This window comes from Cupressus sempervirens, chromosome 3 (genome assembly GCF_028749045.1).
Source record: "Cupressus sempervirens isolate cs-2001-9-10 chromosome 3, ASM2874904v1, whole genome shotgun sequence".
Classification (NCBI taxonomy): Eukaryota; Viridiplantae; Streptophyta; class Pinopsida; order Cupressales; family Cupressaceae; genus Cupressus; species Cupressus sempervirens.
The window spans coordinates 227,478,980-227,493,514 of NC_143120.1; the positions used below are offsets into that span (position 1 = coordinate 227,478,980).

Here is a 14,535-nt window from a genome sequence, read left to right on the forward strand (position 1 = left end):
AGAGGACTGATCATATTGTTCTAGGAGTTACATAGTGTCTGACTATAGCTGGTACATACTCTATTTTCTATTGTCATGAAAAAGAGGCAATCACTCCAAGAACAGCTGAATGGGATTAGGAAATTCGTGATCAGTTACTTGCCATTGGACACAAGATGGAGGAAGACGACATTGTGGTAATAACCCTCACAAGTTTACCCAAGTCCTACGAGCATTTTATCCAGACTCTCAACATCACTTCTACTAGTGTTGATCTAAATTTTACAGATCTTTGCACACTTTTGATTCAACAAGATTGGTGGAAACAACAGTTCCATAGTAGTTCTGGCTCCACCTCCACAAAGAAAGCCTTTGCTACTAAATCCTTTCAAAGCGATAAAGGCAAGTCTCGATTCACAACAATCTTCTTAGCAGAAGTCCTCTGCACCAGCATCAAAAGGCTCCAAGAAAAAGAACATTAAATGTAATTACTGCCACAAGTATGGTCACATAAAGGTTGAATGCTGGAAATGCTTGGCTACCCAATCTAAGCAATCTGATTCATAACCCAAACTGAACAATGTAGAGCACATTGAGCAGATAGAATCTACCTTTTATACCTTCATGGCTTAAAGACCTACACATCATGTGAAACCCTCTACCTGGTACATTGATTCAGGTGCTTCTCATCATTTCACCCACTGCAGAGACTAGTTCAATGACTTCCACCCTTTTTTGTAAAGTTTATAGATTGTTTATTGGTGGAGACTAACTAGACTAATAATTCGTCTATGTAGTATCTTGATCAATCTTCAATTCAAGTATTGTTAATATATATGTAATTCTGAACTGGAATGAATATCCTTATAAGATAAAAATATTTCCTTTTATCTTTGTACTGAAACAGTTTATGTATATTGCAGATCTAAATGTCTGAGATGCAATTGCCTTTGTAATTGATTGATCTGGAAAACAGAATTCATGCAATCTATATATGTGTGCATTGAGATATGATTACGTAGGGATATGACCCTACGTAACCATACCCTAATGCATACTTAATAAATAAACAGCCAAACACCGATCAGATAAACCGATTCACCTTAATAGAATTTCAGCCTTTACGAAGACTGTTGACGGTTCATGTATTGGTTTATACTTAGCACCCGATACATGTTTTACACAATACTTATCATCTCATTCAATACATATTGCTTGATCGGCAGGTATAACAAGGTTTTAATATATATATGTATATGTGTGTGTGTGTGTATGAGAGAATATGAAGAAATGAATATATATATATATATATATATATATGAATGAATAATCAGAATTAATATATTGTTTCAATTACCATGAAGCTAATATACTTAACACACTTTAAGTCAGTGCCTACCCATCATTATTAGCTACTAAGGCGAGAATAATTAATTATTGCAATTTCACTAAACAAATTTATAAATAGTTGCAATATCAACTTAGAATAGAGCATAGCTAAGATGGATACAATGTTACACCAACACCCCCGCCCCCTGATTAGTAAAAATGAGGGAAATAATGGATCTCAATAGTTGGGCCTTACTAGGTACCAACAAACACTAATGGAAACCTACCAAAAAGAAGGGAGAGTAGGATCATGATGTTCCCATACATTACATAAAAGGAAATCTAGTATTAAACACATGTGACATGTGTGATAAAGGCATCGAAAACCTTGGACACTTACAAGTAATTAGCAAATAGAATCCTAATTGTACATGGAAATTAGTAGCTTAATAGTTAGATTTTTATATTCTTGATGGTGCAATGAGTTTCATTATGGAGGGTATAAAGATGATAGCCAAAGCAAAAATCTAGTCGAGAAAAATCCTCTTATTTATAAGACTTCACAATTCTCCATCAAGCATCTTCAAGAGACACTAGTGTGGGCTAAGACACTTGCTGATCTTCGAGATGATAAGCTCATCGATGGGAGAACTACTCGAAAAAAAGAGTAAACCTATAGAGCCAGTTAATTTTTTCTCATGGCCAACATTCATAGTGTGTTTGAACCTCAAACATACTCTGAAGCTAAAGGAATTCAAGAGTGGGAACATGCCATGAAGTTTGAACACCAGAGCCTGTTGAAGAATAACACCTGTGTCCTTTATGAGCTTTCACTAGGGAAGAAAAGAAACCCATTGGCTGCAAATGGGTCTACAAAATAAAATACAAGTCTAATGGTACTTTCTATAAGTACAAAGTTCATTTAATTGCAAAGGGCTTTTCTCAACATCAAGGCATAGATTAAGAGGAGACCTTTCCTCTTGTAGTAAAGATAGGCATTGTTAGATTACTCTTAACTATGGCAACACAGTTTGGTTGGAAGATCCATCAGATGGACATCAAGGGCACTTTCCTGAATTGTGACCTACAAGAAGAGGTCTAGATGGTGCAGCCTCCTAGTTTCATGGTTGCTGGTAAAGAACACTAGGTTCTTTAACTGGTGAAAGCTCTCTATGGTTTGAAGTAGGCCCCTAGGGCACGGTACATGAAAATTGATAAGTACCACAATGATCAAGGCTTCTAGAGTTCTTCACACTCAAATTTGTACATCAAGACTACTGACAATGACATCATCCTTCTAATCATTTATGTGGATGATTTTATCATCATTGGCAATTTGATGTCTTTGATTCAAGGAATCAAACCAAGTTTATACCAATCTTTTGATATAACTAACCTTGGGCTCATACATTATTTCTTAGGTTCTGAGGTTTGGCAGGCAATCTTCTAGTAAATTAATTTCTCAATCCAAATATGTCAAGGCTCTGTTAGACAAGTTTTGTATGCAAAATTGCAAGTCTGCATCTACACCCATGGAGAAAGGCATGAAGTAATTAGCCAAGTCTGATTCTCCTCTAGTTGATGATACTACATATAGGCAACTAGTAGGTAGCCTCATCTACCTCTCTACTACTAGACCTAATATCAACTTCGCAGTCAGCTACATCTCACACTTTATGACAGCTCCCAAGGTTGAACATTGGATGGCAGCAAAGTATGTGCTTTGTTATGTGAAGGGCACTACAAATTATGGACTCCTTTACTCTCAGAGTTCTAATCCTAAACTTAGTGGGCTCACAAATTTAGATTGGGTAGGTTCTATTGATCATAAAACATCAATGTCTAGATATGTGTTCAGTTTGGGATCCGATGTTGTCACATGGACCAGTAAGAAGCAGTAGGCAATTTCCCTCTACTCTACAGAGGCTGAATACAAAGTGACAACTAAGGTAGGTTGTGAAGATGTTTGGCTTCGTTAGATGTTTGGGGATATGCAGATGTCACCAATAGGAGCGACCAATTTGTTTGTTTATAACAAATGTGTTATCAAGTTAGCACGGAATCTAGTCTTCCATGAACGAACCAAGCGTGTGGATGATTTTTGTCCCTACATATAGTAGCTAGTTGAAAATTAAACAATAGACTTGCAATATGTTCCTACAATGGATCAAACTACAAATATTCTCACCAAGCCTCTTAGTCCATATAAGTTTGTCAAATTCAGAGGATAGCTTGGTGTAGTAGATAGATTAACCATTAAGGAAGGGTATTATGATAATAGATAGTTTCTATTTCTATTTAATGGTTATCTAATGTAATCTATTGTAAATATTAAAATCTTTCTAATATTTATTTAGCTTTTATTTGGCTATTATATGTTAGCTAGAATAGAATGTTTCTATTCTTGACAATCATCTCCTAAGGAAACATTGTTTATTCATTTGTATATATTGATCATTTGATCTCTTTTAATATAAAGCAAGTATTTTACCAATTACTTCCCGTAATAGATTACTTACCATTTTCAAGTTTTCTTGTAAACAAAATACAGCTGCTATGTCAGCATGATTCACAATATACTGTACAGCATCTGGACCTGTGAAAAACAATTACAAGAAATTCCAGATAAATAAAAAACGAAAAAAAATTACTTCTCGAAGCAATGAACCAGTTAAATTAAATATAAGATTTAAGATTTACCTAGAGTGTCATATAGAGGGACTGAGATGTAAGAATATGAAGAACATGCATGGTCTGTGACTATCCACTCAGGTCTGTTGATAAAGTACAGTCCAATGCAAGCTCCCTGAATCAAGGAAATAAATTAGCCTCTTATAATCTTTTTGAATGGTACTATGAAAAACAACTCATATATAGAGAAGTTCAAATATAAAATCAGGCTTACTGTTGAACATGAATTTAAAATTGCACCAAACATAAGAAATTTACCCTGCTCTATTTGAAAAGCTTAATAATAAGTATCAAGCCAACTAAAGAAAGAGTAAACTTACTTTTGGAATGCCATGATACATTAGACCAGAACCTAATGCACATCGTGCAGTGCTCACTTCTCCATATGTCATCCACTTGTACCTTCAAAAAATGGGCGTGTCAAGAAAGTTTTAATTGATATCGAATACAAACTCAGTTGAAAACCTACAACTTACTCGCCAATCGTTCCATCCACACGTACTCGTGTACCAAGATATTTTGAATGCTGATAGAATTCCACAGCATGCCTGCACCAAAAAAATCAACGTGAAAGAAAATTATTCGCAGAGAAAATCCAAACTCATGCATTGTTAGACACTTTCCAAAGATCATGTCACACATTAAAAATCTCAGCCACTGGAAACCAAGATTCACAAATTAGATATCAAAAATGTGCATGCTTAAGAAGAAGAAAAGAAACGTTAATTTGTACACTGTAAATCTTTTGAGTCTAACATAAGGCATGATATATTAATTATAAAAATTCTACCATTCTTGTTTTGTAACATGAGATAAAGCACTTACAAGAAGTTCTCATGCAGGGTTCCAATTTTAGGATGCTCTGGAAATCTATCGACAAGTTTCAAAGGGGACTTTGCTGACCTGAAATTGTCACAGAGCCAGAAATTTTTAATATGTAATCATGTAAAATTGAATAAAGAATATAATCTCAAGGGATAACATAGACTTGCCTATAGACATTCCATTTTCCTAAGTGTAACTGCTCAGGAAGAATAACACTGTACCGTTGATCTGTAAACATGAACTCATATTAATTGTTAATAGTATTCTATCAAAAAAGCAAGAGAAAAACAATTCCATTGTTATATGGAACATTTCCCAAAGTATTGCATTGACCTTTCAGCTAAGATAGATTCATTTAACGATCTTGCCCTTATATATTTTACAGAATTAATTAATTTTTTCTCATACTAATGATATATTTTCAAATGTTTCTTGTTAATTTTCAACTCTCACAAATATCTTGACTTCTCTCATGGGTGGAGAAGTCAATGACAGCAATACAAAGACACTGAATCGTCATCAACTGCTGAACTGATCTGTACTGGAGACAAAGTGATTATAAAGATTAAATGGTGAATTATTAAGTTTAAGAACCTCTGAGATAGATAAACAATATCTTTCTTGGATAGAAGCCAAGACAAAAACAGTAATTTGTAATGTCCCCTTTTCAAGCATAATTGAATTGTGAATATTTAGTCTGTTTTCCATTTTTTTCCTGTAGGCTAATTGGTGAGCAAGGGAGAACTCCAAAGTTTTTGGGCAACATAAGATTATTTATGCAATGATGTTGGTCATGGAAGCAAGTTCAGATAATCTTGTTGAGCCTTGTGGTGATTTCATAACGCAATTCCATCTTTTGAGAGCTGCTAGTTTTAGAAGATAAGCCACAAAAACTTTCTGGTGTATAAAATATAATATAAGAAAACCCTATCACTTTTTCTTTTGAATCTACACATCCATGAATAAAAAATGTTTTTTAGGTGCTATTTGACTTGATTTGATAGTTATAAAGCTTCATCATATTGATTTTCAGGTTTTGAAAATACAATTGTGTCTATCATTGCAAAGAATATACAAATCCATATACTTTTGATGAAAATAAGTCCTTGGGTAGTAAAAACCCTAATCCAAGATGCCAATATGTCATCCTTAGTGAAAATCCCTAGTTAAAAGGTGGTCTCCAAGGTATACATGGAAGTAGGTGTAAGATTAAGTGAAAATGAGTAGGAGTTTTTGACTTGTCAAGGTTGGAGAATGAACCATACTACATATTCACGTTTGATTAGGACATCAAGAATCAAAGATGGAAGGGAGCCTAGACCATTGAGGTATGTGGGATGGAGAAGCTTGAATGTGTAAACCAAAAATGATTATAGTTTTCAAAATGTCAAGGATGGGAGTTAGGAGTACCTCACTACAAGTACCAAGGTGAAGGGAAGGGGAAAAAATTAACTCTAAATAGAGAAAATGGGATCATCTAAATTTAAACAGTTCAAAGGAATAAAAAATGGATACTTGAGGAGGTAAAATCCATCAAATTAGCCATAAAGGAAAAATAAAACTTAAGTATGTGGCATGATGGGAGAGGGAAATCTAAAATTTCAATTTTAACTAAGTGATTTCAGTCATGAGTCAAATATTGGGGAGGAACCAAAAGAAAATTTGTCAGTAGAGATTGTCAAACTTCCCAGTTTGAAAGACTTAAGTAAAGTATTTACTACAAAAAACTAGGATCATGGGGCTAATATGGAAGGGGTACTTGGGGAAGAGGAAGCTCGAAAAACAAGGAGGAAAACCTTGCGGACAAGGATTTCTTTCTAGCAATGGCTCCTTATTTCTTCACATTTTCTCTACGATTATAGTTCTTCTGTTTCAGCCGGCTAGGGTATTTTCAAACCCTCTAATATTTTAGTTGGAATTGACTTTGATTGTAGATTTGTGGTGGATTTTTTGAGACCTTTTTTGGATATCTTTCAAAGAACATTGTGTATTCCAAAATTTATGTCTTGGAATATGTGTCCAAAATTTCATAGTTTAGTCTTCAAAGTTGTGCCTATTTTTTCTATATCAATTTTCACAATCTGATTTGTAGGTGTTGATTGTATTTTTCCTTGTTGTTCATGCTTCTATTTGGCAAACCAGCTTTGACCTCAGCTATCTAGAATGGCATCTCTGATAAATATTTTGCCTGACTAGAGTTGGAAATTCAACAATAGAAACTAAAATACCTGGAAGCAACATATGATGACAATTATTGAATACAAATGTCTTGAAAATTTTGTTTTGGGCTAGACTAATCATCCTAAGGAAGAAGGCATAGAGCAGGATAAATTTGATGAGCAAAATCAAGAACCTATCATGCTCACCAAAATCTTAGTCACTGATGATCATCTCCCACAAGTTCCTTCTGGCAAAACAGTTGCTAAAATTTAGATGCATCTCAAAGGTTAAATCAAACCTCTGATAAGAGTTGTTTTTTCTTCCTAAAGAACATGCTTTTCACACTCATGATGGATGAATAGGTGTCATTCTATCACATCAAGGACATTTTTTATTATTTGGAAGCTATTGGATGCAAAATGGAAGAAGACATGGTGGTGATTACTCAGAAGAGTCTTTTGTCTTCCTATGAGCCCTTTGTTGAAACCCTAAACATTGCTTCCACTCATTCTAATGTTTCATTTTTTTAATCTTTGCATAATGCTTTTTATAGAAAGATCGTTAGAAAAATAAATTTAGTAATGATACTAGCTCATCTTCACATGCACAAGCTTTCTCAACTATGTTCATAAGGACACAAGAAACTATCAATTCTCTCAGACTTCTCAACAAAATCCCTCTGATTAGTCATCATAAGGCGCGAAGAACAAAAACATTTAGTGCAACTCTTGCAATAAGTTTGGTCATATGAAGTTTGGAGTATCATAAATGCTTTATTGCTCAAGCCAATCACTCTAGTTCATGGCCTAAAGCACATGTTGTGGAGCACACTGAGAAGAGTGGGTCTTCTTTTTATGCCGTAATGGCTAAGAGACATGCAAATCATGTAAAATTCTCTACTTGGTATGATTCAAGATCCTCCACCACTTTACTCATCACTAGGATTGGTTCATAGATTTCTATCCATTCTCAGATTCGGTTTTTTTTCAAGGGAAGACTACACAATTGTCAGAAAAAGGCGATACACAAATTTAGTCTTGGGGAAGGAAATTGATTTTCCTTGATGTGTACTATGCTTTAGGAATAGAACTCAATCTTCTCTAAGTCATCCAATTCTAAGAGACTCCCTCAACTAGATGTGACATTTAGTTCACATTAGTGCACTATCATTGATCAGGAGACTTGGTCTATTCTTGTTGTGGGTCTTGAAGATCATGATCTATTCAAGCTTGTTGACTTTGGTGATTCTCAAGAACTTGATATGGAAGCCAATAGCTCCTTTGTTAGAACACTCTAGGATCATCGGTATGTGCACTTTCTTATATTATTCAGGAAGATCTTATCATTGGACTACCATAATTCAAATCTAGAAGCTTGGACTTTGTACAACATATCAACATAAAAAGCAACATTGCACTTCATTTTCAAATGGCAACTCTTGGAGAGCTTCTAAGGTAGTAAAAATAGTCCATGTTGATATATGTGGACCTATGGCTACTCCTATTATTGGGTCTAGGTATTTTCACTTTTTGGTAATGATTTTAGTCATAAAATATGGGTGTATTTTCTTCATAAAAAATTAGATGTATTTGTTCTATTTCAAAATTTCAAAGCATTTGTTGAAAAAGAGTTTGATCAACATATTGTTACATTTAAAACTAAATGGGGGAGAAATTTTTTCCTTTGTCTTCTCCCATTTCTGTGAACAACATGGCATAAAACACCAATTAACAACATCCTGCATCCTTCAACAAAATGAGGCCATTAAGTATAGAAACTATACAATTACTAAAATATTAATACTTGAACACAAGAGTGTCCCAAAGAAATTTTGGGCTAAAGCACTCCACACTGTCATCTATCTTCTCAACCACTCTTCTATAATAGGTGTCATGAAGTAGAGTCTGAAAGAGGCTTAGTCAAGTGGTACTCACAAAAACACTCATCTCAAAGTTTATGGCTCCAATTCTTTTCTCTGGATTCTTGATGCTAACTACACTAAGTTAGATACCAATAGTCAAAAAATCATGCCAATCAGCTTAAGTGATAATAAAAAATCCTATCAATTGGTTGACATTGAAACTAATCATCCCATCTTCAGTCATGATGTGGTTTTTGACAAGGAATGAGGGTTATTTCATCTCTCTCCTCCGGTTATGGATTCAAAGGATCAGTCTTTCAAAGCTTAAGACTTAAGTGTTTATCTTCCATTCAGTCCACCTAATGGGAGGCATATACTTGATCACACTCCATCCCTTCTTTATCTTGCCTCTACACTAGCTCCTTCTCCCATAGTCTCACCTAGACATGCAACTACACCACCTTATTTTCCTTAGGATTCATCTGACCTTATGTTTGATGATGGTGATCCCATTGCACCTCTTGCTTCTAATGTTGGCACACCTACTCTCTATCCTAAATAATGGGCTAAGAATATTGGCCATCTTCATGATGATGAGCTTATTGAAGGATGAACAACTCACAAAAAGGGAAAACCTTCTAATTTTGTAAATTTTTCTCTCATGGTCAATAGTCACAATCTATATGAGCCTCAAACATAGACAAAGGCATTAGGGATACTTGAGAGGGAAGAAGCTCTGAATAGATTGTTGAAAAATAACACCTACATTCTATCAAATCTTCCTTTAGGGAAGAAACCCATCGGATGCAAATCTGTCTACAATGTCAAATACAAAAATGATGGTACTTTAGACAAGTATAAATCTCATCTCATTGACGAAGGATTCTCTTTGTGTGAAGGGATTGATTATGAGGAAACCTTTTCTCAAACAGAACAGATGAGCACCAACAAATTAGTCCTATCTATGACAACTCACTGTGCTTGCAAGGTCCATCAAATGGATGTTAAAGTGCCTTCCTAAATAGTGAAAGGGATTGATTATGAGGAAACCTTTTCTCAAACAGAACAGATGAGCACCAACAAATTAGTCCTATCTATGACAACTCACTGTGCTTGCAAGGTCCATCAAATGGATGTTAAAGTGCCTTCCTAAATAGTGATCATAGGAAGAGGTGTACATGATGCAACCTCTTAGATTCAAGGTTAGTGGTATAGAACACTAGGTACTCAAGCTAGTAAAAAAACTTTATTGCCTCAAACAAGCTCCTTAGGCATGGTACATGTAAATTAATGACCACCTCATAGTTCAAGATTTCGAGAGGAGTACTTCTAAGTTGAATCTATATGTCAATATGACTAGTAGTAACATCATTCTTCTAGTTTATGTTGATCATCACTAGTAGTTTGACATCTTAGCTTCAAGAAATAAAACTAACTTTATTCCAACCTTTTTTACATGATCAACCTTGGGCTTCTCCACTATTGCCTAGGTGTCAAGGTTTTCTAGAATTCACATGGCATCTTTATGTTGTTATCATTGTTGCTATTACACCAAAAGCTCAAGCTATCAATGAATGTTACAATAGCCAAAGACAAGGATCCATGGGAGATGGTTAAGCACATGTCATAAATCCATCGGTCTATATAGAATGCTACCTTCACCTAGAGGGGACAGAGGCACCAAAATCCCAACAATCCTCCCCTCAGCATGACTCGAGGGATTTGAACCTGTAACCCAACACTTTGATACCACTTGTTGGAATCATAGCTTGGTTGAGCTATCAATGAATGTCACGATAGCCGAACACAAGGATCCACAGGAGGCAGTTAAGCGCATGTCACAAATCCTTTGGTCTATGTTGAATGGTACCTTCATCTAGAGAGGATGGAGGCACCAACCTCCCAACACTTTATCTCTCAATTCAAATATGTATGGGATCTTCTGGATAAATTTAGAATCCAAGACTGCAAACCTACATCTACAGCCATGGAGTTTGGTCTAAAGTTATTAGCTATCTAGTTATCCTATTGAGAATGAATCCACATTCAAGCAACTAGTGAGCAGTTTGATCTATCCCACCACCACTCAACCTTATCTCAGCTTTCCAATGAGTTAAATATCTTGCTTCGTGATAGCTCTGACTTCATATCACTGGATTGTAGCGAAGCACTATCATGTCCCCTTTTTAGTCTGACTAGCAAAGTTATGTGAGTTAACCTATCAAGGGGTCTCGTAGGCTAGCTGTTGTGGATAGAGACTCATACATGATATTTAGTGACCAGGCTTGGCTTTACAGGCAGTTGGGACCTAGTTGGGTGCAGTTCCTTGATTTTAGGGGTATCCTTACATTTTAGGAGGATGTGTTAGTTTCTAGATGTGAGGTTCCACAGGACCATTCCATGGGTTCAATTTTAGGATAACAGGGTTTGTCCCCTAGTTTCCAGGAGCATCCCTAGATTATAGGGAAGGGATTGTCAATTGACCCATCTAGTCTGGTATCAATCATAAACAAGTGACATGGTCAGTTTCACGATTATTTGGTTGGTTTGGGCTTTCAGAAGCAAAATGGGAAATATTTTAATATATTTAAATATTTTCTAAGTTGGCATTTAAATAATTTATAATAAGGCTATTTCTATAGCCATTTTGGAGTAATAAGGGGATTATGGCTTCATTTGGTCAAATGTGCCCTTGTGTTATAGCTCGTTAGAAAGGTCTTGAATTATTATAAAATATTTTCATTATCAGGAGACTTTTTGGCACTTTGAGTTATGACATTTTAATAAAGTAATATTTTTCCTATAAACTCGATGCCTTTATTTGGGAAAATGTTATTTTATTATAAAGTGCAAAGTGTAATTCTCATTTAGGAAATTGTGAGATTGGAAATTTCTCTAGTGGAGTGATTCAGAGGCTTGGGATGAAAACCTTAAGTCTGGAGTGTTGGGATGCAAACCTCAACAAAGATTTCTTGATTCAGTATTGGAGTTGAAAAGTACTATTCTTTGTGGCAAGGATCGACATTCCCTGTAGCACCATTTATCAAAAGGAAACATCACATTTAGCTAGGTGACCAGCCTATTCCAGCTTGGGCATTTCTTCCAAAGGCAGCTTGGGCTTGTATTGTGGGTGTCATTCCTTATTAGCAGCCACGTTTTGTAGTTTGGAGGGGTTTGTGATAGAAAGCTCTCCATATTTTGTGATTGTAAAACCCTTCCACAGCTGGCATCAAGTTCATTGTAGACGACAACAAATCCATTTGATATATTTATTTCTTTGAATGCAAAAATCTGAATATTATGCCTGGTACAATTTGAATCATTTCTAGATTGTTAAGTGTTTTCAACATATGAATGTTGCTCATCATTCTTAGTTCGAAGTTATTTGTTATTTCTCATTTACTTACATATATCTTCAAAACACCTTAAAACTTGAAAATGAGAAAAAACCAAAAAGAATTCAGAATTCTATAAAGTCTATTTAAAGGTACAAAATACTAGTCAAAGTCTCGAATTTTGAAACAAACATCAATTTCCAAGGTCACCGGGATTGGGGATCTTTCAAGCATATATTAAGATATTTCAAGGGCACACAAGAATGTTAAGGAATTATAGATCTGTAAGGTAGAATATTTTGATTCAATTTTCTAATCAGTTTACTTCAATATGTATAGAGATAATGTCAGTTTGATATGTTGAAAATTGATTCAGACTATTGCTCTATGTATACATATTATTGTCATTGACAATAACCATATTGAGATCTAAAGGAACTATGACCACTGTTATCTATGTGTAATAATGCAAAACTGAATCACATATGATAAAGTGCTTGAAATAATTTAGACCAGATCGCAGATGCTTGGATAGTAATATGTCTGTATGATATGTTCTCTCAAACGTCTACAATCCATATATATATAAATGTCAAGAGACACATCTACATAGAGACATGACTCTATGTGGCATAAGCCACATAGGGTCATGTCCCTACGTGAATGTGTCTCATCCACTAATTAACTTGTGTCTGATAACAATCAAGGCAATAACTAAACATTGTGTACTACTCATGGAGAGATGCCCAATCACAACATTGGCATATATCAGTTTGCACACTAATCATAACAGACAACGATAAGTCCACGATAATATATGGTATTGAAGGGTTGATGAGTTACGTTAAACATGATACTAAATGTCATGGATAATTATGAAGATCGGTTTTCAGATCGAAGGCATATCAAGATCTCTCTCTCTATATGTGTGTGTGAGAGAGAGAGAGAGAGATGTTTTCATATACTGATACTGCATAATCAGATCCGACTGAACTATTGCTTCAACACTCCCTCTTAGTGAGAGAGGAACTGATCAATCCACAAATAAGATCACTATCAACATTGAACTCACCAATTTTAGAGAATCTCAATAACTATATGAATTCTGACACATTCTAGGACAATAAATTAGTCTTTCAAAAAATTAACCTTGATCACACAACAATAAAATAAGTATCATGACATTCGCCTCATTCTGGGACTAATTGTCATGGTTTTCCAGCATGATCCTGGGACAATATTTTAATGTAGCCTAAACATGACAATGATTCAAGGATTTGAACACTATCTTAGAAAGTATCATAATATCTGGCACATTCTGAGACAACTATATAATAAAGTCAATTATGATACTTTTGTTATCACATGTTCTACCGAATTCTAGGACAACACTTAATGAAGTCTATGATAACTGGTCAATCTATTATTGAGGTCATCACCTTACAATAGAGACCCAACATCTCAAGAAACATCGTCATCTTTCAAAAAAAATAACATGTGCAAACTAGTAACTCTTTTAAACAACAATATATATATATATATATATATATATATATATATATGTCTTAGGAGTTATAATTTTGTCACACCAAGTTTTCCTCTAAAGTATTCCACTTTCAACTTTGCAAGAGGTTTAGTGAATATGTTGGCAGACTGCTCTTCAATGCTGATATATTCCAACTTGATGACACCCCTATCTACCATATCTCTGATGTAGTGGAAGGGTATCTCTATATGCTTTGATCTATTATGGAAGACAAGATTTACCGAGAGTTTGATACAACTTTGATTATCACAATGTATAACTATAGGTTTTAGGGGCTTCCCAAATAGCTCAACTAGTAACTTCCTTAACCATACTACTTCTCGAGCTCCCATGGATGCAGCTATGTATTCTAGTTTGGTGGAACTTAGAGCGATAGAAGATTGCTTCTTGCTAAACTAGGATATAATTGTAGAGACAAGGCTAAAACAACATCCTGTAGTGTTCTTTCAATCAATAGAAAGTCTGGCCCAATCAAAATCTAAATATCCATGAAGTTGTAACTCAACTTTGCTATATTTTAGACCAAGTCCAATAGTGCCTTGCAATTGCTTCAAAATGTGCTTTGCTTCCATGAGATGAATCTTCTTAGGTTCACACATTTACTGACTTGGTGCATTTGTAGAATAACAAATATCAGGGCGTGTGTTCACCAAGTACATCAAGGATCCAATTATTTTTCTGTAATATGTAGTATCAATGGCCTCAGACTCATGCTCCAGTTTTGAGTTTTTGAAGATTTGTCTCCATAGGTGTGGATAACCGTTTGCAATCCATCATATCAAATTTGTTCAATATGTCAATAGTATACT

At 35.0% G+C, this 14,535-nt stretch overlaps 1 protein-coding gene across 2 annotated transcripts in view; it reads right to left on the bottom strand.

Moving 5' to 3' along the window:
* Positions 1 to 14,535, bottom strand: part of LOC149565663 (long chain acyl-CoA synthetase 6, peroxisomal-like) — a 227,053-nt gene that overhangs the window by 200,743 nt on the left and 11,775 nt on the right. The window contains exons 2-7 of one of the 2 annotated variants that reach the window (XM_089817216.1): positions 4,992 to 5,052; positions 4,825 to 4,902; positions 4,476 to 4,547; positions 4,320 to 4,401; positions 4,009 to 4,114; positions 3,828 to 3,904 (exon numbers count right to left, since the gene is read on the bottom strand). In XM_089817216.1, the coding sequence (XP_089673342.1) occupies positions 3,828 to 3,904; positions 4,009 to 4,114; positions 4,320 to 4,401; positions 4,476 to 4,547; positions 4,825 to 4,902; positions 4,992 to 5,052 (476 nt within the window). The remainder of the gene's footprint in view (positions 1 to 3,827; positions 3,905 to 4,008; positions 4,115 to 4,319; positions 4,402 to 4,475; positions 4,548 to 4,824; positions 4,903 to 4,991; positions 5,053 to 14,535) is intronic. The other variant, XM_089817217.1, reaches the window with a different exon arrangement.